Below are 26936 nucleotides of genomic sequence, written 5' to 3'. Positions count from 1 at the left end.
CCATGCTCAGGGCACCTTGATGAAAATACCATTACACGGCGGTCCGGCCGTGGGGAGCTGCTCCATCGACCAGCTGGGGAAAAAAAGTTTGCAACCAGCTGAGCGAGGCTGCCGTTTTGAACTATTCATGACTGGAACAGCACATCACTCGACATGCAGATTGAGCCTGCGTTCTGTGACTCAGCCTACTATAGGTAATAATGGACGTAAAATAAAACAAACTGTGCATTTGAACTTACCTGAAGTAACATTTTTCTCGCATTCGGACTACATGTCCCATCAGACATTTAAGAATGAGCATACGCCCACTGGGGGCAGAGATGTTAATAAACAGGAAATGAAATCAATGCGAGCCTCAAATGAAGTTTGTTTCAGCCCGAGAAGAAGAGGTCGTGGAACCTTGAAACATGTTGGCAAGTAAATAAAAATGGAAAGCAGAAATGCAGGCTGCATTTTTGAAGGCCGGCTGGCTGAGTGATGTCGTGTGCGCTTCCATGCTCAGGGCACCTTGATGAAAATACCATTACACGGCGGTCCGGCCGTGGGGAGCTGCTCCATCGACCAGCTGGGGAAAAAAAGTTTGCAACCAGCTGAGCGAGGCTGCCGTTTTGAACTATTCATGACTGGAACAGCACACCACTCGACATGCAGATTGAGCCTGCGTTCTGTGACTCAGCCTACTATAGGTAATAATGGACGTAAAATAAAACAAACTGTGCATTTGAACTTACCTGAAGTAACATTTTTCTCGCATTCGGACTACATGTCCCATCAGACATTTAAGAATGAGCATACGCCCACTGGGGGCAGAGATGTTAATAAACAGGAAATGAAATCAATGCGAGCCTCAAATGAAGTTTGTTTCAGCCCGAGAAGAAGAGGTCGTGGAACCTTGAAACATGTTGGCAAGTAAATAAAAATGGAAAGCAGAAATGCAGGCTGCATTTTTGAAGGCTGGCTGGCTGAGTGATGTCGTGTGCGCTTCCATGCTCAGGGCACCTTGATGAAAATATATATATATATATATATATATATATATACACACACACACACAGTGCAGGATCTTCAATTGTATTACCCCTTGTATCCAGCTTTAATACCTACCTCTCAAGGATGTAGGCAGGTCTGGACTACTTCCTCATCCACTAGTGCGCCTGTATTTCTCCCACTGATCCCGCAACCTGTCAAAAGGGAGCCAGCAGTTGGCTGGCAATGTCCTATATGTAAGGGAGATCACGTGTGTGAGGAAAGGTGAAAGCAGAAGTCGATATTCCAGTGGTGACGCATCAGGGACTTCATGCATTATGTCCCCATGTGCCTTAAGGTGAAGGGCATGCCTGTATGTGCAGATAATGTTGTGAAGCAGTTAGATGGTCGTGGGTCTGCAGGTCACCAAATGGGAGCAGGCCCTAACTATCTTCCAGTTTAGAAATACCAATCGTGCTGGTTTGTTCAGCATTTTTGGAGTTTGTAGTGCCTTTTCTGATTCTGATTCCAGTCACTATCACCTTTGAGCATCAAACCAGGTCGATAAAGTGCTGGCCTTTGTTTTGGATCTGTGGCGTTCCTTCGTTTTGATGCTGCCTCCAACTACCTTTATTTTAAGCCTTAGTGGTTTTCAGGGACTTCGATGACGAAGGTCTGAATTAAATACTGCTGCAATCTTGTGGCGGTGTTTTTTGTAATGTTCTTGCTCACTCATGTGTCCTTGCCTGAGACTGTGCGTGTTGATTCTTCAACGTCCGACCCTGATCTCCCTAGAAAAACTGTCTCTTTGGCTATTTCTTTCTTGCTGTAGATTCCAAAGTCTTTAAGAGACTTTCTTGATTGTGCTGCGGCATTATGCACCCACCTTTGTTTCTTCCTTATTTAAGGACTACGGGAAGGAACTACACACAAAAGACCCATTCATCTGGTGTGGGTACAAATTGCAGACCTTAGGTTTGTCTTTCTGCGCAACCACGTAGGGGCTTTGTGGCAAAAGCTTAAAGGGTGTGTTTGCCAACCCTTTGAGGACTGAATGGCGTTCCCACTACTCACACCACCCCGCTAGAATCAATTCTCTGACTTGGTTATATAAAATATATTTTTTACGGTTTTAAGTGTTAAAACATTTTTTAAGCATAGACTTCCCCCACCAGAGTTCTTGTTTAAGGACTATGGTGTTCTTTCTTAACTTTCGGCTAAAGGAATTTCCTCGAAAGCACTGGCGCTTTTGACCCAGAGATGTAGAACTTACTTCCGAAATTAGAGGTGGAAAAATAATCTTAATATGGCGCACATGCATAGGAGCTTCAAGGGTGCATCTGACATCCTAGGTGACGGGAAAACCCAGCTAGTGGTCGATACCAAACGATGCAGAAGGGAGTGCGAGGGATGTCCAGGAGTAGACTTTTAGAGCCCAACCGCTACATGGCAGAATATTGCACATTATGTGAATCCAGAAAAGATTCCTGCTGCAAACAGTTTAATATCCTAGATAGTGTGTGGTCATTAGCGTGATCAAATTTGCTTTAAGAAACACCCAAAGAAAATCAGGAAAATATTTAATCAACCCGGTACTGTAGAAAAATGTACATTCCAACAAAGAAAAATCATTTACTGTTCATTTTAAAAATGATGGCCTGACAAAACAAGGAAACCATTTCAAGATAACCAGTGATGTTTTAAAATAGTGTTGGCTTGGAATCGTTTTATAAGACATTAAATCTCTGCAACGTCATTGATACACTTTTTTGAATTACTGTGCCAGTTTGTGAGGAGAAACAATTCAAACTGGCAGGGAACATGGCATCCATGGCAGTGAACTTACGTAGTCCACTTCTAACAGAACCTTCTCCATACTGAAAGATATCAGGCTGAGGAAGACAAACTCTGAGGATATCAGCAGTAGACATAGGGGGTAATGATCTATAGAAGCTATCCTCACCTGTCTACTACTGCCTTTACTTTAAGCAATTATTGGCTTCCTTATAGCAAGATATCTAACAGACTGCAAGCGAGCCATCTGAGAAGCTTGCATGGTCCCATTACAGGTAGAACTTGTAAGCAATTTTGTATCAATATTTCTTCTCAGTAGCACCAACCAAAAGAATTCTGAACATCTCAGGGAAGTTATGTAAGGTTTTCTATTCTCCTTAAGTCTATTTAAGAAACTTTTTTTATATAATAAGACTATAATTGAAGATTGAACTTTTCAGTCATTGTTATTTGGCACATTTAGCTTCCTTAAAAACAAAAGATCATTCCAGTGCTTACAGTATTCCTGTAGTAACAGTATTAGACCAGAGCTGGGAAGCCTGGCCTAGCAGCCATCATTCTGAACCATATAAGAAAATGGGCTATTTATTTCGTAATATGACATCAATAAATTGGCTGTCAGTTATCAAAATATTACAATCCCTAGTTTTACTTGACCAAAAGCACCTTCCATTTGTTCTGAAAAAACAGCCGATACATTAAATAATGGTGCAGCTTTTAAAATATGTCAAGTTGTCAAGGTCACTAACATGAATAAATATTGTACTTGGCACTATCCTAAAACATTGAAGCTAACAGGTTATTTCAAGATTTTAAACAGCTAGCGGCATACCAATGTGTGCATTAATCTTGTGGTTGGCTCCAGATTTCAAGGGTAAGCAGGAATCGATATCCAAGGTATAAAAATCTACCTTTATGGATGTAATTACAAACAGGTAAAAAAATAAGGCACATGGTGCTCTGTATCGGTTCTATTCATGACATGTGAAACATGTTAAGACTTAAGATGGATTTTCAGGATTAAAGTCTTGTTATGCTTGAACATGATCATCTAAAATGATCCAAATTCATTAATCCACTGTTCATACTTCTCAATATCTAAGGCAGATACAGATTTAGACACTTTAGTTAAGGCCACTTCAAAGTCTTCCATGGTTGTAGGCATGCGCATGTCATCTCTGGAAAGGTTTCTAATTTCTTCTGGTGTTAAACCTTCAATACGTCGTCTCATTGCCATCAAAGATGCATCCCTAAATGGAAAGATAAAGCAATCAAACCTTTTTTTATAGATACACATTGTCCTTCAAGGGGGAATCCAATATGCAATAATGTATTTTTGGTGTAAACATGTTATTATTTTATAACAGTATGCACAAGCATTACATTAGCCAAACTGCTAGTTTGATTCCTGACTTTAATAGGCATCTCTACACAAACCCGTCCAACATTAGCTCAATGAAACCTACAAGTTAACAATTTCTAACCATCGGAGTCTCTTTGTAGGTAGTATTAGCACAGCTTCAAATAGGTATGCATGATTTCATAGATGGCAAAGTATACAAAAAAAGTGATGGATAGAATGCTCGAATTAATCTCAACCACTGGTAATTACTTGAGCCACATCAAAGTCCAGTGTTATTTTGCACACCTTGCCACATCAGTTTGGACCCAGCCAAACACAAATCAATCTTTACCCTGCTCCAATGGAAACGGTCTATCCAGAACTGCCTGGACAGGTCCTTCCTGAACCAGAACAAAAGCAACTCAGGAATTTGGCTCATAAGCCAAATATTAAAGGCAATCACTGTGCTTTCAATAGTATGCAGTGACTAATCTAACGCTCTTAGACTGCATCTCACAAGTTGATGCAGGTGGAAGATGCCAATACTTAGTGGTAGGAACAAAATAGCTGTTTTGATGCTGGTTTATAAAGGGGTGTTGCCACAGCAGCATCCAAGATGGTCTCATGGCACTGAAGCTCTAGCATACTTGGCCCGGCACCATGCAGAGACGAGCCGTTTCCACCTTCCCTGAGCAATCAGATCATCCAATATGTCCCCCAAGGCTGCTGGACAAGTGAGCAGTGAATGAGAGGCGGCTGAATACCCCAGGATGCCAGTCAGTTGTGAGCGACCAGTAGCCTGGCCTAACTTGGAGGCCCCACAGCGACAAGAGCAGAGTATGAGCCTGAGGTACGAGGCTGCTGGGCCTTGCCGGGTCACTAAAGCGGCTTGTGCTCTCCTGTACAGCGCATCAGCGCCCACCCTCCTGCCTGCTGCGATCCCGGAACCGAGATATGCTGCCACCTGAACATGTGGCTACGTCTGAGAAAACCACAGCTGGTGCTCGGCCTGCAGGTCACTGCCTACAGATGCTGCTCCGACGTGAACCTTTGACCTGTAACTGCACCCTGCGTGGTCAGTGAGCTGCTTATTGCTCCCCAAGTGCACCAGGCCCAGCTCAAATACGAAAGGGGGTACCAGACACCTTTGATACTTCTGCTTTATCTCTTTATAGCATCATCCAAACAATTTTTTGTTTGATTTGGTTATTTATTAAACCATTCCATTTAAGAATTTTTTTCACGTTTTGAGCAAAATTCAAAAGTACGAAAAGAAGAGAAATCTCAAACAACATCAACAGACAATACATTGAACAATTCACAAATTACATTCATGAACAAAAAACATTGAAAACCTAAATTACTTTTATGCAACAAAAATTCCAATCAACTTTATTTTTTACAACAATCCATTTACCACACAGTAATCCTTGGGGCTGTCACTCAAACCCAAACTCAAGGAAATACCTAATAAAGGGAACTGCTTTCTGCTAGTGGGGAGGGAATCAATTTTACAGTCCAGGTACCTCAACAGCAAAAGTATAATATTTGACAGTTACTCAGTGTTTCTAAATGCCAACGCATTTCAAAGCACAGGCTTAAAGTACTAGTTATTCACGGGTATTCATGAAATTCTGAAAAATAAAAGAAGCAAAAAAAGTGTGAGTGTGTACCTAAACTACATTAATTTGTTAAAGACAACTCTCCATCAGGATCTAACACACGCTGGACAAAGATTACCTGATGAAAATTAGTTGAAATCATCATTTCGCTTTCGTGAAGGCAACAATGTTGTTGGTTTGTATTTACTTTTGAACTCTGGGAATGGGGCTTTTTGTTTTGCCGAAAGTTAAGTAATCACATGTTTATCTGTAACGACACAAAAAGGTTGAGCTCCAGCGATTACTTATTGCAGCTCAATTAACCTTTCAAATGTTTGGTTTAAGTTTGAAAAGACTCAACATTTACTTTGGCAAATGCAGAAGTATCGAGAGCCACGCGGACATCAATCCACACGCGTTCCCATTTCGTAAAAGAATTGTATTTGTCAGTTACCAATTTTAACAGCCCGCGAGCCGCAGCGCAAGCGGACGCTGTTTGGTTTCGCAACACTTACTTTCAAGAGCTTAACCGGAGCACTCCAATATTTTTTGACCGGCATAAACGCCCATTACACAGCTGGGGGAATTTCTTAGAAGAACATATAACGCGCTTGACATTGCGCTTAATCCCCTGGGAATTTTAGTTAGGCAAAGGCAGCCAATGGCGATGCAAAACGGGGGAGATCGTTCTGACAGGTGCATTCTGGGAATTGCAGTTTGAAAGGCAATGCATCATGCTCTAGACAGTTCTATCATTCTGTTGAGTCCTGTGACTGCACTATTGTATTTTAATTTCAAGTAGGCTTCCTTTTGGATTGAAGCAGTGTCAATGTCAATTAACCTTTTAGGTGTGTCCAAGGCAAATAAAACTGTCCACTTGAAATCCTTTTCACTATGGGATTTTTCAATAAAATGCTCAACCATGGGTGTTATTAGTACTTTCTTTTTTATTCTTGACCAATGTGTGATGCACTGGTTAATCTGCTGATTTGTCTTACCCATGTATAACCAAGCATGGGCAAAGGACAGCATAAACAAAATGTTTGGTTTTGCAATTTGTAAACTGAGTGTCGGCATCTGATGGCATTATGTACAAATTCAGACCCTTCTATTGCGGTGCACATACGGAGCAGTTTCCACATTTACGATGTCCCACAACTGGGTTAAATTGCCATTGTGATCGTAGATTCCCTTTCGGTGTAGGAAAGAGGTCTGCCTTTACAATTTGTTGGCCAATGCTCTGATTATTCTTCATGGTAAATAAAGGCGCCTGAAGGGGGCAATCTAAGTTTTCTAACAGATGCCAGTGCCTTAATACAATTTGCTTAAATTTATTAGTATCTGGGCCAAACGTTGTGACACAAACCAGTCTTTCCAATGGTAATTTCTATCTTTTGTAAAAGTGCTTCACGAGGTGTGAACCATGCTCTTTTTATAGCATGTTTTAACATCTTCTTCGGATATCCCCTCTTAAACATTTGATCACAACAGATGGCTGCTCGTAGTCAGATTTTCTTGAACAATTTAGTCTAATCTGCAAAAGCGGACCATACGTAAGGTTTTCTTTCAGACTTCTGGGGTGAGCACTCTTGTGGTGTAGGATGATATTTTTGTCAGTGGGTTTTCAGTGAAGTAGTCAACCAATTCTCATGAGGGGAGACCGCCAAATCCAGGAATGTCATACAGGTTTTACTTGAGTTCAGGCTAAATTTTATATCTTTGTGGCGAGTATTAAATCAACCATGGAAACTTTCCAATTATTCATGGGAGCCTCACCATATACACCAAATAGTCTATATAACGCAGCCACTGTAAAAAAAAATATTTGAACGGATTGTTATTAAAAATGAATATATCTTCATACTTGGCCATGAAGAGCACCGACATTTATGGAGCAAAGGGACAACCCATGGCGGACCCTTTTACCTGAATAAAGAACGAATCTTCAAACTTGAAGTAGTTTTTCGGAGTGCAACCTCAGCTAGTTGTACAATAAATGTGGTTGGCACCCTGTAAGGACTTGGTCTATCTTCCAAGTATGCTTCAATTACTTGTAACGCCTCATCTTGGGGTATCTGTGTGTACAACGAGGTTACATCAAATGAAACCATCCATTGCGTTTGGTCATCCAACTCTTGGCCTTCCACTTTGAGGATAAAATCAGTTGTGTCTTAGACATGATGGCCCATCCGTCAAAAAAGGCTTCAAGAAAAAAAACAAAAAAAAGAAACAAAAAAAACAACGTATTTTGAAATGGGCTCCAAGAGGGAATCACTTCCCGACACAATCTGCCTCCCTGGAGGGTCATTGAGCCTCTTATGGATCTTCGGCAGAAAATAAAATTACCGGAATCCTTGCAAATTGTTTGAAAAGATAGTCGAACTCTTTAGGTCCCAAAAAGTCACTGTCCATGCAGACCTTGAGTATTTCGGCAATTAGTTCTTGTGCTGGTCTTGTGGGGTCTTCTCTGACTTGGCGGTACCATTCTTGGTTGTACACTTGGTTCCTGCCTTCTTTAAAATATCTCTCTCTGGGCCAGATCACTATGGCTCCGCCCTTATCGGCCTGTTTGATAACTACAGTTATATTATTCATCAGCTCATTGATGGCCATTTGTTGTCTCACAGATATGTTTAGTTTAAGGAAAGTGTTCTTTATCTCCAATTGGTTAATTGCGGACAAGATAACCTGTTCAAAGGCCACAATTTCTTTTGCAACAGTTTGAGTTGGTGGAACGAACTTTGATTTGTTAGACAGCCCAGAAACTTCTCTATTGCTTTTGTAGTCTTTGCCGGAAAAAAATGACTTCAACGGGATCTTTCGGCAAAATTCAATAGCTTCTAATTTTTGTCTGGTAAAGTCAGTTTCTTTATTCGGAACGAATTTAAGGCCCAATTCTAAAACTGCTTCTTCATCTTGAGACAGTTGTCTCTGGGATAGATGGACGATAGACGTTGGTTTTACGACGGTGTGTCCTCATCTCCCATGGCTGAGGTTTGAACCTTCTTCTTGGTTTCTGTTTGCCTTTGTTTAAAAAAGCTACCCGTCTTTTAGATGTACCTTCACTAGGATCCGAAAATGTATGTGCCTCTTGTGTGGAATGGTTTAATAAATAACCAAATCAAACAAAAGAAATTGTTTGGTTGAGGTTATAAAGAGATAAAGCAGAAGTGTCGAAGGATGTCATGTACCTTCTTTTCGTAATTGATAACTTTCTAAAAAGTGGCACTTTCTATATTGTGACTTGAACTTTGGTATCTGGGGAATTGAAATTTAAAATCCTCTCAAATGGCAAACATCACTTTCTTACCCGTTACCAATCAAACATTAACGCTTATTGTTTTGTTTGGAGCCAGGGTGCTCAAGCCACGGAGAGTTCAGTACCAAACTCTTGAGCGTCATTGGAGTACAGCAAAGGTTCTGCAGGGGTTACAGCATCTACGTTCTTTCTTGTAATGCTGATGTTAAAGTAGCATTTCTCCTGATACATTACTCAATGCTTTAGAAATAGAAGCTTTCAGCAGGCAGTCATCAAGAGCGCTCAGCCTGCTGTCATCTTCTCACCATGACAGGTATTCCAATATATGGTATCTTCAACCAATCTATACAAAGCTGGGATCACTGGGCTTTTGGACACATTTTAAGAGGTGTTTGTGAATGCATGATTAAAATATAAAGAGCAAAATAGCGATCCTACCAATAACACGCTAAATATATATGAAATAATCCATTCAGCCGTACTGACAAATGGCACGAATCAACAAAAGTTACTTACCTGTAAAATGTAGTTCTCCAGTATTGGAGTCTTCCATAGATTCACATGCTTGAATATTCCCCGAAGTGGGAGTCCCACGGTACATAACATAGCAATAACAACCATAGTATAGGTTAGAAATAACCATAGAGTAGCATTGAAACAGATTTATAGAAGAAAAACTTGTCACTTTTATAACATATCCAAGTCATTGTAAATAGTCCAAACTCTAGCCAAGCAGGCGCTAGCACCCTCTAGAATCTTCTGCTCAGAGGCTCAGGCCCTCAGATTTTGGTAGCACAAGAGTGACGTAAGAGTCAAGAATAAGAGGGGAGCCTCTGTGGGAGGGAGGGTGGGCGCATGTGAATCTATGAAAGACACCAATACTGGAGAACCACAGTTTACAGGCAAGTAACTTTTGTTTTTCTCCAGTATTGGGGTGTCTTTCATAGATTCACATGCTTGAATAAGAATAGTTAGCAGTGATACCAAAACTATGCAAAGTAAACCATAAATCAATCATAAAACACAGTACGATAAACAAAAACTCCAGCATATAACGAACGGTACTTGTATTCAGGAGGAGGGAGGCAACAGAAGCTCACCGTATTTAAAGAGATTACATAGGACTGCTTGCCCCAGGGCTGTGTCCCCGTTGTCAGCAGCTTCCAGTACTTGGTAAAGGTGTGTCTGCTGGACCATGTTGCAGCTCTGCAGACGTGCTGAAGAGGTACACCAGCAAACAGCGCAGTAGAAGAGGAAACTGCTCTGGTAGAATGCGCTCGAACAGGTGCTTCCCAGCTTGTTGATAGCAAAAAGCGATTGCAGTAGATATCCAGCGTGCAATTGTCTGTTTGGTGACTGGATGCCCCTTTCGCATCGTCCGTAGGCTACAAAAAATGTATCAGTCTTACGGATACTAGCCGTCCTTTGAAGATACAATTGCAGACATCTTTTGACATCTAAAGAATGTAGTGTCCTTTCTGCTGAAGTTGGAGAATTAGGGGAAAAAGTTTTTAAAATGACCGGCTCTTTAAGATGGAAATCAGATGGCACTTTGGGGATGAAGGCCGGATTGGTGCGGAGCACGTCAGAGTCCTTGGTGATTTGTAGAAAAGGCAGTTTCGTAGTAAAAGACTGTCAGTAACTCGACGAGAAGTGAGAGCCAAAAGCAGCAAAGTCTTCTAAGAAAGTAATTTGAGATCGACCTTATGTATTGCATCAAAGGGGGCTTCATGAGTTGTGCCAATACAATGTTTAAATGCCAAGGAGGAGGCGGGCGACAAATTGGGGGAAGAATAGGCCCTTGAAGAACTGTTGAATTACTCTGGAGGAGTAAAGAGAGGTGGAACCATCTTGTCTGAATCTTGAAATTGATGCCAGAAAAAATGTAAGAGTAATGCGAGAGGCCTGGTTTTGCTAGATGTAAAAAGAAAGGCAAAAGTTGGCCTAGTGTAGAATTAACGGGGTGTACGTTCGCAGCTTCACACCATAGACAGAACCGTTTCCATTTGAGTTTGTAGGTTTTCACAGTGGAGGCTGCTCTAGCCGTAGTAAGAACTTCCCTGAAGGAATGTTTAAGTTGGCAAACTCATAGTGCTCCGGTTCCAGGCTGCTAAACTAAGAGATGCCGGATAGGGATGACAAACCTGTCCCTGATCCATTGTCAAAAGATCCGGAATTGGGCGAATCAGAATCTGGTCGCACTGCGACAGGAGAAGGAGCTCCGTAAACCAGATAAGTAGAGGCCACGTGGGAGCTATTAGAAGACTGTGGCAAGGTTTCCGCCTCATTTTCCGAAGCACCCAGGGAACCAGAGGAATCGGCGGAAAAGCATAGGCATATATTTGACCAGTTCATTAAAAAAAGCATTCCTGCACGACTGGTTGGGGAAGCCAACTTGCGTAGAATGGGCATTTGCGGTTCAAATTGGTTGCAAACAGATCCGGATTTGGGGGGGGGGGGGGGGGCCATAACCGAAACATGCGATCCAGTGTGGGTTGATGTAATTCCCAATTGTGGTTGGATGAGGTTGACCTGCTCAGAGAGTCCGCTAGAATGTTGGACGCTCCCAGAACATGTACTGTTGTCAGAGTGATTTGATGCTGGGTTGCCCAATCCCAGATTTGTTGAGTCTGAAGGGATGGCAAAATGGATCTTGTGCCACCTTGTTGGTTTATATAGTACATGCTCGTTGTGTTATCCGTCTGGATCAACACCGAAGCTCCCTGAATGATGGTGTGAAAAGCCTTTAGCACCAGTAATATGGATAGTAACTCCAAAAGGTTGATGTGCCAGGTCCTCTGATGTGCATCCCATCGTCCTTTGACTGTGAAGCCTTGAAGATACATCCCCATCATATAAGAGATGCATCTGTTGAGAAAGTGAAACTTGAGGTGTCCACCAGAAATGGACTACCTGAAGAGACATTTGTTTCGAGAGTCCACCATAACAGAGCCCTTTTTATCTGAGATGTGACCTTGATCATATCATTGAAGGGTCCTGAATCTTGAGCCCACTGTTTGTCCAGTTCCTCCTGGATGGGTCTTTTTTTCAGGCGGCAGCGAGGTACTAGGGGAATGCAAGAGGATAACATCCCTAGCAAAGACTTCAACTGCTGAACAGAAATGGACTTTCTTGACCGGAGGAAGGTCGCTAGGTTGGAAAGTCGTTGACACCTTTCGTGCGACACAAAGGCTTTTGACAGTTTGGTGTCCATTATGGCCCCCAGGAATGTCCAGAGTTGAGCGGGAACAAAGTGAGACTTTTCCAGGTTGAACGAAAAGCCCAGAGACTGGAAGAAGGACCTGCAAAGTAGTGTGTGTCGGGATGCCAGTTTGAACTACTGTGCCTTTAGAAGGCAGTTGTCGAGATAGGGAAATATCTGTAAGCCTTGTAGACGAAGAAAAGCTGCCACCGGTCCAGGACCTTGGTAAACACCTGGGGCTCAGAACGGAGGCCAAATGGATGGACTTTGAATTGGAAATCTCTCCCAGCCACTCTAAATAGGAGGGATTTTCTGTGCCTGGGTAGGATGCAATGAATGCAAGATGGCAGACAGGTGAGGCGCTCCGGCCGGGAGCTCCCGGCCAGGGACTGCGTTTTTGGCTAAATCCTCTCAAATCCACTCCCCTCCTTGACCCTTATACATAAGATTTCCTTGGATGGCGATCCCTCGATCTTACTCACGAGATCGAATTCAAAACCGGCGTCTGCAAATTTTCATGAACTTTGAACCCAGCCGTCTGCCCGCTGTGGCACCATCCTCTCAGCCCTACATCTGACCTCCGAGGTTCGGCCTTTGGCAATGCCAATTTCTGTGTAGCTGATGCTCGGTGCTCCTCTGATGCTTGGCGCTCCTCTGATGCTTGGCGGGGTCTCTGTCCATCGCGGATCCATTGCAATGCTGCCGATTCCCCGCTGGGCTACCCTGGCGGCTGCTGAGGAGATGGGCTGGGGACTATGCCCTCTGGCCGTCACCTGCCTTCCGGGCTCGCTGACACCCCCCCACCCCCTTTATCCTTGTCCAAAATGATTTTATTGCAAAATCTGAACTATACTTTGGTCATTTTGTTTGCGGGTCCCTAACAGGTTTTGCTGATAGTTTTGCTGACATTAACCCCGACGCACAAGTTACTTACCTTCGGGAACAATATATCTGTAAGAAACATTAGTTAGTTAGATTCCTTACCTTAGAAAAATCCCCCAGGCGTCAGACTGGATCCGGAAAGTTTTTAGTCAGCAGTACCCCTGCGCATCGGTAGGCGTCGTCTGCGGCTCTGCGTCAGTCATCGTGATTGCCGGGATGACATCGGAGTACTTAGACGCCGCCCTTTCGCGCTGACGTCCGTTCTTTACATAGCTTTCCTGCCAGGAACGCAGAGCCATGCAAGAAACAGATAATGGTGCCATGAAACTAGGGCCCTGAAAGGGATGACCTTAACCCTAGATATGGGTTCGCAGAACGGGGAGGATGGGTGGGGCGGTAAGGAATCTAACTAATGTTTCTTACAGATCTATCATTACCGAAGGCAAGTAACTTGTGCATCTGAAAGAAACACGTTAGTTAGATTCCTTACCTTAGAATAGATACCCCAGCAATACCAACCCTGGTGGTGGGTCTGCGAACCAAGATCACACCAGAAAGTCCTGGAGAACCGAACGGCCAAAGAAGCCATCCCTCGGACTGGACTGTCAAGGCAGTAGTGCTTGGCAAACATGTGCATTGAGGCCCACGTAGCTGCCTGACAAATGTCCTGCAAAGGGACTCCCCATCCCAGGGCAGTAGTAGCCGCAGTGGCCCGAGTGGAATGGGCGTGCAGCACCTCAGGAGGATCCTTTTTAGCCAAGGAATAACAGACCTTGATGCACAAAAGGACCCACCGAGAGATGGTCCGCCCGTCCCTTCTTAGCGCCCACGTAGCCAACAAAAAGTTGGTCGTCCACCCGGAACCGTCGTGTGCGGTTCAGGTAAAAGGAAAGCGCACGTTTTGGGTCCAGACGGTAGAGCCTCTTTTCCACTTTCGAAGGATGCGGAGGCAGAAAGAAGGTGGGCAAAGTAATGGACTGGCCAATGTGAAAGTCAGTAACCACCTTGGGCAGAAAAGAAAGACGAGTCCTCAGAACAACTTTGTCCGGATGGACAGAGAGGAAATGAGGCTTAGAAGAAAGAGCCTGGAGCTCACTCACTCTTCTGGCAGAGGAGATGGCAACCAGGAAAGCAGTTTTGAGAGTCAGAAGGTGAAGAGGACAGAGGACAGTTCTGGAGTGGCTCAAACGGAGCACACATCAGATAGGTTAAAACGAGATTCAAGTCCCACTGAGGCATTACTAAGGGAACAGGAGGAAACGTGAGTAATGCCCATCAAGAATCTATTTACAACAGGGGACTTGGAGAGAAGGCTGATCAGAAAGCCTCAAGAAGACTGAAACAGCTGAAAGACATCCCTTGATGGTGCCCAGAGCAGAGCCCTGCTGGGCCAGGAAAAGAAGAAAGAGGAGAACCTCAGAAAGAGGGGCGGAAATGGGATCCACAGCCTTTGCTGTGCACCATGCCACAAATATGTTCCACCTGCAGGTGTATACCATTTTTGTGGAGGGACGCCTGGCTGCCAGAATGACATCACAAGACTTCAGGAGGCAAGTCAAATGGCATCAACTTTCGCCGCTTAATCTCCACGCATGGAGGTAGAGGCTGGACAGGTGCGGGTGGAGGACCGTCCCCTGTTGCTACAGAAGATCTTCCTTAAGGAGGCAGACGGATCGATTGACAGACTGAGTAGCTCGGGATACCAATATCTTCGTGCCTAGTCTGGAGCCACAAGGATGACTTGGGCCTGGTCGCTCCTGATCTTCTTCAGCACTCTGGGCAGAAGTGGTATAGGCGGAAAGGCGTATAACAGACCACAACTTCACTTGCGACGAAAAGCGTCTCTGAGCGAGCGCCGCCTTGGAAACTCCAATGCGCAAAACTGATGACCTTGTGCGTTCTCTTCAGTGGCGAATAGATCTAACAAAGGCTCGCCCCACTGCTGAAAGACCTTGCGCCACGTCCAAGTTCAGACGCCACTCGTGATCCATCATGTACCGACGGCTAAGCTCGTCCGCCCTGGCGTTCAGGGAACCTGCCAGGTGTTGAACCACGAGGGTGATGTCCTGATGTTCCAGCCATGTCCAGAGGCACAGAGCCTCCTGACCCCACCCTGCCCAGTTTGTTGCAATACCACATGGCGGTGGTTTTGTCAGTGAACACCTACACTACACTTCCCCCGACAGAGGGAAGGAATGCGACGCATCCGTCACCAATGTGTGCTCCGGTTTGGGGAAGGTAGGGGGATCTGCCACTGATCCAATCGCGGTCCGTGAGACACCACTGCAACGGTCTTGCAGTGACCTACGAGATCAGGACGTGGTTTGACAGGTCGCCCTGATGTTGCGCCCACTAGAACTTCAGGTCCCACTACAGAGCCCGCATTCGCCACCTGGCGTGATGCACCAGCAGGAAGCGGGAGGCCATCGGACCCAGCAGCTGTAGGGTCATCCTGACCGAAACTCGGGATAAAGGCTGAAAGATCAGAATCCGAGCCTGAATATCCCGAACCTGCTGCTCGGGAGCATAAACCCAAAACTGCGCTGATGAAGAGGAGCTTTTGGGAGGGACTCCGGCACGTTGATGGAGAACCCCAGTGAATGCAGGAGGTCGGCCATAGTCTGGAGGTGGGAGACGGCTATTTGGGGCGAGTCCGCCTTCAACATCCAGTCGTCGAGAAAGGGGAAGACTGGAACCCCCGATCTGCGCAGATGAGCAGCGACCACCGCCATCACTTTCGTGAACAACCAAGGGGCACAGGTGAGGCCGAAGGGGAGCATGGTAAACTGAAAGTACTCGTGGCACACTGTGAACCGCAGGTAACGCCGGTGGGCCGGCAGGACGGGAATGTGGAAATAAGCATCCTGCAAGTCCAACGCTACCATCCAGTCTCCAGGGTCCGGGGCAGCCAAAACCTGAGCCAACGTCAGGATCTTGAACGTATCCTTCTGGAGGAAGCCATTGACGCTCCCGAGGTCCAATATAGGGCATAGGCCCCCTTTGCCTTTTTTGGAAAACAGAAAGTAGTGGGAGTAACAACCCCATCCTACTTCTGGGCCAGGACCGCGCTCGATTGTCCCCATTGGCCAAGAGGGCCGTAACTTCCTCCCGTAGAAGTTGCAAGTGATACCCCGACATGCGGTGGCATGGCTGGAGGGGTTGCCTCGAAGGGGAGGGAGTAGCCCCTTCAGACAATTTGCAGCACCCACCTGTCCGAAGTGTTGGTATGCCATGCGCGAGAGAGAAGTGCCGTTTTAAACGCCAGCCTCCCGTGTTGATGCCCGGGCGACAAGTAAGGGGTCTCACCCCCAAAAGCGCCAGATTATACTCCTGTTCCCACTGTTAGTCACGGTTGTTTTCCCCTTTGTTGTAGATTATCTATACGCCCCATGGTAGGCGTTCACCCCATGCGCCTTCTGATGCACGAGTTAAAATTGAAATAACAAGTGTACTCGGTAAGAATTGGTGAAGCGTGCATCTTATCACCGATACATGTATATATACAGGATTTCCTCGTTTGATTATTCCTCTTTCCTGCCCTTGTAGTGCCCTTGTTTGAACGCTTTTGAAGCTTTGTGGTTGGTTGGCTCACCATACTCCGAAGCACACCGATTAAATAGGAGCGGTAAGACCATTTTGGTCATCTAAACGCCTCCGCAATAACGACCCTTGTGTGCAGTGAACTGATACACACTATTTTCCTACTCCATTGCAGTGCTGATCGTTCATCCACTGCGTGGATTAGAAGAACACAACTGACTCTACCAACTCGGGCTACTTAGTTTTCTAAACCGGTAAGACTCTTTTAACCTGTCACGTAGATAGTATGTCAAAACGAGTTTCTCTTCTGCAGGTGTAATCGGTTCCCTTTTGCGTTGCAGTTTAGATTGTTCACCGAACTAATCCTGCCGTCCACCTTCTCTCCGGCCCCGAAACTAAGCGAATTAGTGTTAGGGGTAAGATACAAGGTTGTTTCTTCGATCCGACTATGTCACTCCAGCCTAGATGAGACACTCTAACGAGGTTTTTTTCCACCTCCAGGCTCCCGTGCACCTTGCGCTGCAAAAAGAATCCTTTTATCACAGTATTGGGACATCTGGAATAATAAAGCACATCTACTGATGCGAAAAGGTGAGTATTAAAATATATTCAGAGCCACGTCTCGACCAGTCCACGCCCTAGCCCATTCTTGCAACTAAGACTCCACGTGAATAGGCTAATTTTTCCAGCAAAAAGCCCCCATTCCTTTATTTAATTCCTACAGGATAAGATTAGCCACATTAGGCCATTTCCCTTAGTACACGTCTAGGACCTCCTCCAGTGGGCAAACCATTTGCAGGACTGGAAGTAGTATCGCAAGGCAGCGCTCTTGATGTTGTCCGTTGTTTAATCCTATGGTTGCTCTCAAAATTACAAAATGCTCTACTTATTCTCTTTTTTTCTGTTTTTATTTGTCATAGATATCTATAGAGGCCCTGAAGAGAATCCCCAACGATTACAGTGGGATTCGAAACGCGTAGGCCCCGCCCTAACTGGTCTGCGTGAGCATCTGGGCATCCAAATAATTGAACCCGGAGCTCGACTCTGTACATTACCTTGCAGCATTAGTTTGAAATGAGTCTTAATCAATTTGCTAGAGATATAGGAATGTACTACTAAAAACCAGTTTGTTTTACTGTTCTTGGAAACCACTCGTAGACCTTGGTTGCTTTCTGCTTTTTGCTTCTCACGTTTTTTTCCCCCTGTTTGGGGTTTTCCCCAATTTGTTTACAAACTGTGCAATATCATTCTTTTTTCCCCCCTGAGTGTATGAATGTGATATGGTTGTTTGTGATATGCTTGAAATTTTGTATGAAAAATTGAGTGTATGTTTAATGCTCTAATGTCCCATGTGTTTATCATCAAAAAAATCCTTTTTGTAATATGTATTAAACTTTGAAATAAATTCTTTGAAAAATTTGAATAAAACGCTATTAAGTAGCAATTCCCATTCTTGAATTTCTTTTCTGGAGTCAGATGGATATTGTTTTATTTGAACTATTTGTATCGGTATTGGTATTCTCGTTTTGTTAGATAGTGGAGAAGATGATGGCAAACTGCCTCCCACTGGGGTGGAATGGGCCTGAAAGCTCAGACTAGAAGGTTTTGAGGCAGATACTGCGGGAGCGGATGTGGACTGACTGGCTCTCTGTACATCTACTCCGCCATGGCGGAATACACACCCGCGGCCGCGTTGAGGTTGGTTCTGCGGCCTGTGGCTGGACGAACATGCTGGGTGCCCCTTCCTTGACGAAAGAAGCAAAAAGCAGAAGTTTGCTGGCACTGGGCCGACAGGCCCAAGGACTTGGCCGTAGCCCTGGAGTTCTTAAAGCGCTCCAGCGCATTGTATACCTTGTCGCCAAAGACGCGGCGGCCATCAAAGGGCATGTCCATGAGAGTGCTCTGGGCATCTCTTGAAAAGTTTGGGGATCTCAGCCAGGCACGACGACGAATCGCCACCGTCGTTGCCATTGCTCTACCCAGCAAGTCCGTGATGTCAAGTCCTTATCTGATGGAGTACCGTGCTGCATCCTGCCCCTCAGCAAGAGCTTGGGCGAGGCGTCCCCTGGCCTCATCCGGACACTGGGGCAGTACGTCCGCCATCGTATCCCATAGAGAGTGGGTGTAATGGTTCAAAAGGCATGGGGTATTAATGCTTCGCAACCATAGACTGAGGCAGGAAAACAGTTTCTTGTCAAACTGTTCCAGCCTTTTGGATTCCCAGTCCGGCGGTGCGGTCGGGAAGGCGGTCTGGGATGTGGAGGCCTGGATAGCCAGACTCAGTGGTGGGGTGGGTGGACTGAAAGCAGGGGATCCCCCGGAGCTGGGTGGTGGCGCTGGGCCACATCCCGATCCACAGGGGAAACTGATGGCTTGGACCAAGTGCCCAACAGAACGTCAGTGAGGGCTTTATTAAACTGCAGTAATGGCTCCGAAAAGGTTACTGGCGGTTGAAGCACCTCAGTGAGGAGATTAGTCTTCACGGCCACTGCAGGGAGCCCAAGGCCTTGGCCGCCTTGCGCAGCACCACAGCATAGGTGGCTCCCTCCTCCGTAGCCACGGAAGGAGGAGCGAGAAAACCAGTGTCAGGCGAAGTGTCTAGACCACTGGCCTCCCCTAACTCATCTGCCCAGTCCTGCCTAACTGGCACTGCGGTGCCAGAGGGTCCTCAGAACCCTCCCAGTCCTCCCCTTCATCCGTGTCCTAGTAAACAGGCAGAAGTGATGGAGCCGGGGCATAGGTGAACAATTCACCAGTCGGCGTTGGAGACGGCACCGGTCAGACGCCGGGCCCGGGCTGAAACTGGGGCCGGAGTTGGCTCAGTGGGGGTCGGCGCCGGTGTAGGAGTCGTAAGGTCAACCGGCGTCAACTGTGATCCAGGTCTGGATCCCACAGGGTCTTGTGGCGCCGGGACAGAAGTCGCCGGCGGCACCGGGACCGAAGTCGCCGGAAACACAGGGCTAAGACCCCCAGTTGGGCCAGCGAGGCCCGAAGGCACGCCGGCAGGGCCCAATGGCAGAAAGACAGTCCTCATGGCCTCGAGGAAGTCTCGAATCTGCTCTGGAGTCGCATTGAGCCCAGGGACCGGAGGGTGTGGGGCTGGATGCGATTGCACGGGCAACACCACCTGAACCCTCGGCCGAGTCGCGCGAGGGGCGGTCAAAGAACAATGGTGTTTCTTCAACTTCTTCCCATGCCTAGACTTACCAGAGTGCGAGGACTTGGATCCCGACGAGCGGTGATGACTCCGGCTCCACGATTGGTCCCTCGACCTCCTTCTCGACCGGGACCTTGAGCGGCGCGGAGCAGACTGCTGAATCTCGAGCAGCTTGCGGGACCGCTCCCGCCTAGCCTTCGACGTCAAGGCCCGGCAGTCGGGGCACGACTTGTGGTGGTGGTCGGCTCCTAGACAGTAGTGACACCGACGATGGGGCCGGTAACCGACATTAGTCGGTGACAGGCGTCACACTGCTTGAAAACGGGCAAACCTACCGGCACCAGGAGTCGAAGTCGACTCGAAAAAGATAAACCAAAAAAGTTCAAAGTTTAGTCAAAAAATGACTAAGGGTACACTCTTCCCGGATCTGTGCTTGCTGGCGCGGAAAAAAGAAGAAATGACGTCAGCGTGCAAGGGAGCATCCGAGTACTCCGACTACATCATCCTGGCGATCACAACGCCGACAACGGACGTGGAGCCGCAGACGACGGCCTACCGACGCGCAGGGGTACTGCTGACGAAAAACTTTTCGGATCCAGTCTGACGCCTGGGGGTTATTCTAAGGTAAGGAATCTAACATGTTTTTCAGATTTTCGGTTTCCCTTGAAGTTTCTTTTTTCACCCTTATCTGTTCCTCCTGCTCCGCTCCTCATTCCGACCCTTTTACTATCCTCCGCTCTTTCACCTATCTTGTGGCATGAAACTGTGTAATTTTTTTTATGTTCCCGTTTTACTATTTGTATATATAGAACTCTTACCACTAGCATATGTAGTAGACCTTTGTACTTACTACCATTCCTATGTGTTTTTAGAGTTTATACCTCTTCCTTGAGTGACTTTACAACTTGTACATTTGATATTTTTTTCTGTTTGCATCTCTTATGTAACTCATGTAATCCAAAGTCCTTATGTAACAACTGGTTCTTTTGTAAAGCGCTCCAACACCTTCGGGTAAGGTTCGCGCTATATAAAAATCGCATAAAATAAAAATAAAATAAAGGATCGGGACATGAAAATAGGCATCTTAAAGGTCCAGTGCGGTCATGTATTCCTCCTGGAATATTAATGGAAGCACCTCCTGAAGAGAAAATTCGGAATGTTTGCTTTTTGAGGTATTTGTTTAGGGGGCGCAGGTCCAGAATGGGGCGCCATTCTCCCGACTTTTTCTGTATGAGGAAGAACCTTGAATAGAAACCTGTAGCCCGTTGTAGTTTTGGAACCACTTTGATCGCGCCTTTTTTCTGTGATTTGACCTAAAAGTTCCTTCAGATGGGCAGGAGGAGGACCTCTGGGCAGAGAATTGGAGGGATTTTTTTACAAACTCTAAAGCGTGCCCCTTGTGCACAATATCCAGAACCCATCGATCGGTAGTAATCTCTGACCACCGAGTAGAAGTGGGAGATTCTACCTCCAACCCTTGTGTGAGTGGAAGGTATCGAGGGTGGCAGATGGAAAAAGTAATTGTTTCTTGGAGGAATCTCTGCCTCTATAAGAGATTTTTCCTCTGTACTGCTTGTAAGAGTCCGCCATGGTTGTCTGTACGACTGTTGATTCTGGGAGGTGTAACGTTGTTGGCTTCGAAAAGAGTTGTACTACCGGTACGGAATGGACCCTCCCCGAAAGGAAGAGGAGGAGCCACGTCCCCTCTCACCCCGAAAAGGTTGTTGAGGGGCGAGAGCACGAGCAGTGTTGGTGTCCTTCTTGATCGTCTGAAGGGCATCATCAATGTGTTGGCCAAACAGTGATTCACTGTCATAAGGCATGTCAAATATCTTCATCTGTACCTCTTGACGGAAAAAAGTGGCTTTGACCCAGCCCTGCCGCCGGAGGACTGCCGCTCCTGCCAGTTGGAGAAAGCCAGTAGAAGAGACATCAACAGCAAAATGAATAATCTCAGAGGAAATCCATTCCCCTTCTTGAAGAATTTTCAGCGCTTCTGCCATAGAAGGTTCTGGTATCAAATCCAATATCAAGGGGAGAGGAGTTGGCCTAACGGCTAGGGCGCTCGACCTCGGAATCTGGGTTTGAGTCTCGGTAACGACGCCAAAACCTCCTGTGATTCTGGGCAAATCACTTAATCTCCCCGTGCCTAAATGCAAGTAACTGTAAACGTAAAAGATGTAACGTAACTGGAAAAATATGTAAAGCGCTCTGATACCCGGTTCGGGTCTAGTTCGTGCTATATAAAACTCTGCAAAAAAAAAAAATCCACGAGGGAAGAAATGTCCGACCACATCTGTCGGTCATAATGGCAGAGGATAGCTAAAGAATTGGCCTCCCGGACTGTAGTTGCCGCCATAGTGGAGAACTTTTTACCTATAGCATCCAGGCGTCCTCCATCACGGTCCGGAGGAGCCGATAACGAAGACAAGGGATTCCTGGCAGGACGTTGTGCTGTTTGAGTAATAATGGAATCAGGTTTCGGCTGTGCAATAAGACAAGCAGGCGAATTTGCAGGGGCCTTGTACTTTTTATCCAGTCGTGACAAGACAGCAGGAATGGAATTAGGGTTCTGCATGAGCTTGAGACCCTCTTGCCAAATAAAATAAATGAATGGAATAGCGCATACTTGTTTCTGTGGCTGGTCTTTAAAGTGATACAAGGAACAATTCTCGTCTCTAGTGACCATAGGGAGGTGAAATCTATTTGCCACCCTTTCCATAAGGACATGGAATCCACCGATAGAGAATCAAGAGAAGTTGGAGCGGTGGGGGACGGTGTTTGAAACGGATAATTGTCCCATTCAGTGAGGAGGGAACTAACATCTAGCTAACCCTCTTCTCGGTCATCATCATGTCACCCTCAATAACATGTGGATTGTCCTGGCGTTGGAAACTTGCCGCCAATGTAGAAGGAGGGGTTAGCAGCTCTGCAATGAACGGAGGTGGAAGAGGCGTTTGTGGCTTTGGAGAGGTCTGGACTGAGGTTGGAAAACAACGGCAATAGTCATCCAGCATAAATTGTAGATTCGAAATAAGGGACATGGGCATTTGCGCCATGGGAAGATCTGGTGCTGGTTGGCCGGTAAGCTCTGAAAAATCCTCATACTCCTGATAGTCATCAAAATCCTGGCATTTAATGAGAAGCTCGGAGGGACTGCGAACAGCCCGAAACCTGTCATCCTCCTCCTCTGAATCACCTTCACCAGCGTCAGAAGAAAAAAGCTCTGCTGGGAGATTAGGAGTCGATTGAATTGTCAACAAGGTATCCAAAGAAAACGGTCGGCGCTGAAGCAGAGAACCTGTAGACTTCAAGGGAACTAAATCCATGGATGAAGCCGTAGACGCTGTCGCCATCGACACGAGATGTTGCTTCTGAACTGCAGACGAAGCCACTGTAGACGAAGCCACCGCAGCCACTGTCGTCTTAGTCAACCCTTTCGTCAACGAATGCTTCTTATGCTTAGTAGCCGTCGACGAAGTCAAAGGCACCGTAGATGACTTAGGCCTCACCTTCACTGACACCAACGTTGATGGCGATGTTGCCGACAGGATCATATCTGGCATCCTAGACTAAGAAGTTGAAGTCGTCATTGTAGCAGCGACGACGAAGTCCTCGTTGACGGAGAGAGCGACGACGAGCTCGTCGATGAGAGCCAGTTTTTTTAGGCAATAACTGCTCAGGTGGAGTCTTGGACGACTGAGAGTCAGATCTCAGGGATGTAGAGGGTGAAGACAGACTCTGAGGGGCTGAAAGCACCCCTTTTGAAGGTGAAGGCAGGTCTGTAGCCTTAACATGATAATTCTTAACCACCTTAATTTTAGGAGAAACCTCTCAGACTCACTGGCTCTCTTCAATGATGAAGCAGTCCGGACAGAGGAAACACTTTCCACATCTAACAGGGGGTTATCCATAGTCTTCAACTTCTGTAGCCACATAAGGAGACGCCCCTCTCTGTCCTTTAATGTCTTTTGAGAGAAAGTCCTGCAAAATTTACAATCCTTCACCCGATGATCAGGGTAGAGGCAATAAATACACTTCTTATGAGGATTCTCAGAATTAAGTCGCTGTTTTCCACATGTTCCAAAGGGTCTGAAGAAGGACTTCTTGGTTGTAGATATGGCAAAAATATTTCTCTTAGAAGATTAATGAGAAAAATCTGAGCAGAGCTCAGGGAGACTCCCTTCACACGACGTGCGGTAGAATATCTAAGGGTCTGAGCCTCTGAGGAGAAGATTCTAGAGGGTGCTAGCATTGGATTGGCTGGAGTTTGGACTATTTACAATGACTTGGATATGTTATAAAAGTGACAAGTTTTTCTTCTATTAATCGCTATGTTTCAATGCTACTCTATGGTTATTTCTTACCTATACTATGGTTATGTTATTGCTATATTATGTACCGTGGGACTCCCACTTAGACAACGGGGAATATTCAAGCATATGAATCTAAGAAAGGCAGCCCAATACTAGAGAACTGGTATCTATATTGCTGGACAGCTGTTTGAGGGGTATCAATTTCAGCCATTTACTGAATTAATTGCCTTGTATGATATATCTAATTTGGGTACATTTAAAAACATACAGATGCATTATTTTCTGGGGGGAAAAATAACTGAAAAAGCTGTTCAAAATGCAGTGTATGGACTTGCACAAGTATTTAGCAGAAAGAAATGATTGATTTTGGATAAACAATCTATTTAATTTCTCAATAAGATGACAACCCTATTTTGGCACAAATATGATTTAGCAAAAGTGATTTATAAACCATACATTGAGAAATCAATCGAGCTGAATCAACAATGTATGAACATCTCCAGATTAAAGATGCATCACTATAATGTTAAAGGATTTATATTAAACTACCAAATTGATCACTTAAGGGGGGCTGTAGCAATGAGTATGAATGCTTTTGTTGAGTGTAGGATGTCTACATTTCGTATTTTTGTGCTTTGTAGTGGCCTAGGCAATATTTGGACACCTGTATTTGAAGAAGTTTCGAAAAGAATATAATTATGTGCTCCGCAGTTAATGATATTTGGTAGTTCGGTGTTGGCACCTGCAAAGGCTGCAGGCCTAGTAATTTGTAAACTAATTTAAGCAAGACTTTGTATAGCAAGCATATGATTGGAGCCTAATACCCCCCTTCCCCCAAGAAAACCCCACCTTCTCTAAGTTCTTGCTGGAGTCAATTTTCTAAAAACGTGGTCAGGTAATGTCCATAATGAAAGGCCACCCAGAAAGGAAACTACTTAAGGATACTTGGGTCCCGATGTTTGTCTGGATGGACTTGAATTTGTACAGGGACTATATGTTCTAGATGTCTAAAGATTTTTTTCCATTTCCTTAACCAGTTGTTTTCTGATATCTTGGTGACCTTCGGTCTTGTGCATAGATAGCGGATGATAAATTGCTATGTAGTAGCATGAACTGATTACTGTGTATCAACATTATGAAAATCTTTTCTATTGACTAATAAATTCATAATGATCATTGTTGTGAAATAGTTCACTAATCCTTTTAAAACTTTGTTACAGCACCTTGAACATCTAAGTCTATTAAAGTGAGGAAGACAACGTTGTTATTTCTTGCAAATAAGTCTTTCACTGTATTTATGGCAAAGTGGTCCCTTAGGAAGAGACACAGCAAATTAGAACAAAAAAAAAAAAAAAGCGATTTGACACAGCAAAGTTTTTTCCATCGGCAAGAAAAATTATTCTTCGCAGATAAATCTTGAGGAAAGTTCAATTTTTATAATATCATTTGAAAGTGACTAGTCCGAGAGAACTAGGTTCGGAATAAAAGTATGATGATATAATGCCTGTAAGTTCAGGTGCACATCAAAGATTAAGTGAATCTTAATTTAGCCCAAAATGTTCAGGCTGTCCACCATTTAAAAATGCTTTTATAACTTAAACGTACAATTTTCAAGCAGCTTATTCAGGACCTCTATGAAATTGGGTTATTGGTTGAGGGGGATGAAAGCCGCCACTCTGGCCACAAGTGTCACTAAATTAACTTGCATTTAACCCTCTGGTAACTTGCCACAAAAGCAGGCCGGCTTAAAGGTAATGTGTAAAGTATTTATTAAGACCACAGAACGTAATTAAGGGAAAACATTACAGAAGAAAAATCCCAACCCAATTTAGAAAAAGAGTAAGTTAATAGATAATGTGACACCACAGAGACAAAAATTAAATCAGTAGAACCGGAGATATGCAATTTTAACTCCTTCCATGCTCATGACGGAACGGTTCCGTCATCAGCGTCGGTGCTCCGGTGCTGATGACGGAACATTTCCGTCATGAGTCAATATGATTTATGACCCTTCAGCACTGCAGCGAAATTCGCGCAGCACTGAAGAGGTTAAAGGCTTTAGTTAAACTACAGTGCCTTAAGGCACAAAGGGCGACTCAAGATAACCTGGTCTTGCGAGATCAGGGAAAGTCAAAAGTTCAAGAGGACATCGACGATGCGTGGGTCGGAAAAAGAGAACAGGTTAGTCCTGCTGAAGAGTTACCTTCTTAAGTCCAGCTTAAAGAGTTCTGTTTGCACAGAAGGTTAGTTGTCGCAGTAGAGCAAAGAGCCAGTCAAGCGTCTGGCAGTTGTTGCTGTAGTTTCTCGTTGGCAGTCACCGCGGACTGGAGCAAAATGAATGTCTTGCGCAGCTGGTTGCCGTCGACAGTCACTGTTGGCGCGAAGAGATAGTTTCTCCGAAGCTTAACACTGCCTGTTGTCTCGGACAGCAGAATCTAGGTGCGAATGAGCCCATTCGTGAGGAGAACAAACTTCATGATTTTCACCTTTTCTTGTAGGATGCACTTCCACTGATGCCAGTCAGGGGTCAAGTACCTTGGAGGCAGCACTTTGGGAATAGGACTCACTCAAGCAGAACCCAACAGCAGGTCTCCAGCAGCTCCCGTTGCTGAAGATGAGCTGGACAGTTAAAGGGAGGCCTTTAAAGCTTGATGTGTCCTTGTAGCTCACAGCAGGGCAGCAAACAGCTAATTTTGGAAGCCTAGGATAAAGGTAAACCGATCCAGTCTACCTTCTCAGACAGCAGGACAGTCCTCCGCCAGGAGGACAGTCCTTTAACTTTTACAGGTCCAGGAGTCTTCCGATGAGTGGCCCAGAAGTTTCAATACTTATACCTGGAGTCAGCCTTTGTGTGTTTGATGAGTAGTGCTGAGTTTA

General features: G+C 45.3%; 1 protein-coding gene across 2 annotated transcripts in view; it reads right to left on the bottom strand.

The window, feature by feature from the left end:
- Window positions 1-2533: 2533 nt before the first annotated feature.
- The window catches only part of KATNA1 (katanin catalytic subunit A1), a 238991-nt gene continuing 214588 nt past the window's right edge, over window positions 2534-26936 (bottom strand). For both annotated transcript variants that reach the window (XM_078648652.1, XM_078648653.1), the window contains exon 11: window positions 2534-4010. In XM_078648652.1, coding sequence (XP_078504778.1) covers window positions 3812-4010 — 199 coding nt within the window. In that variant the 3' untranslated portion in view covers window positions 2534-3811. The remainder of the gene's footprint in view (window positions 4011-26936) is intronic.

The sequence above is a fragment of the Lissotriton helveticus genome, chromosome 6 (genome assembly GCF_964261635.1).
Source record: "Lissotriton helveticus chromosome 6, aLisHel1.1, whole genome shotgun sequence".
Taxonomy (NCBI): domain Eukaryota; kingdom Metazoa; phylum Chordata; class Amphibia; order Caudata; family Salamandridae; genus Lissotriton; species Lissotriton helveticus.
The sequence above is the reverse complement of the archived record's forward strand: the minus strand, read 5'-3'. Positions and strand labels throughout refer to the sequence as shown.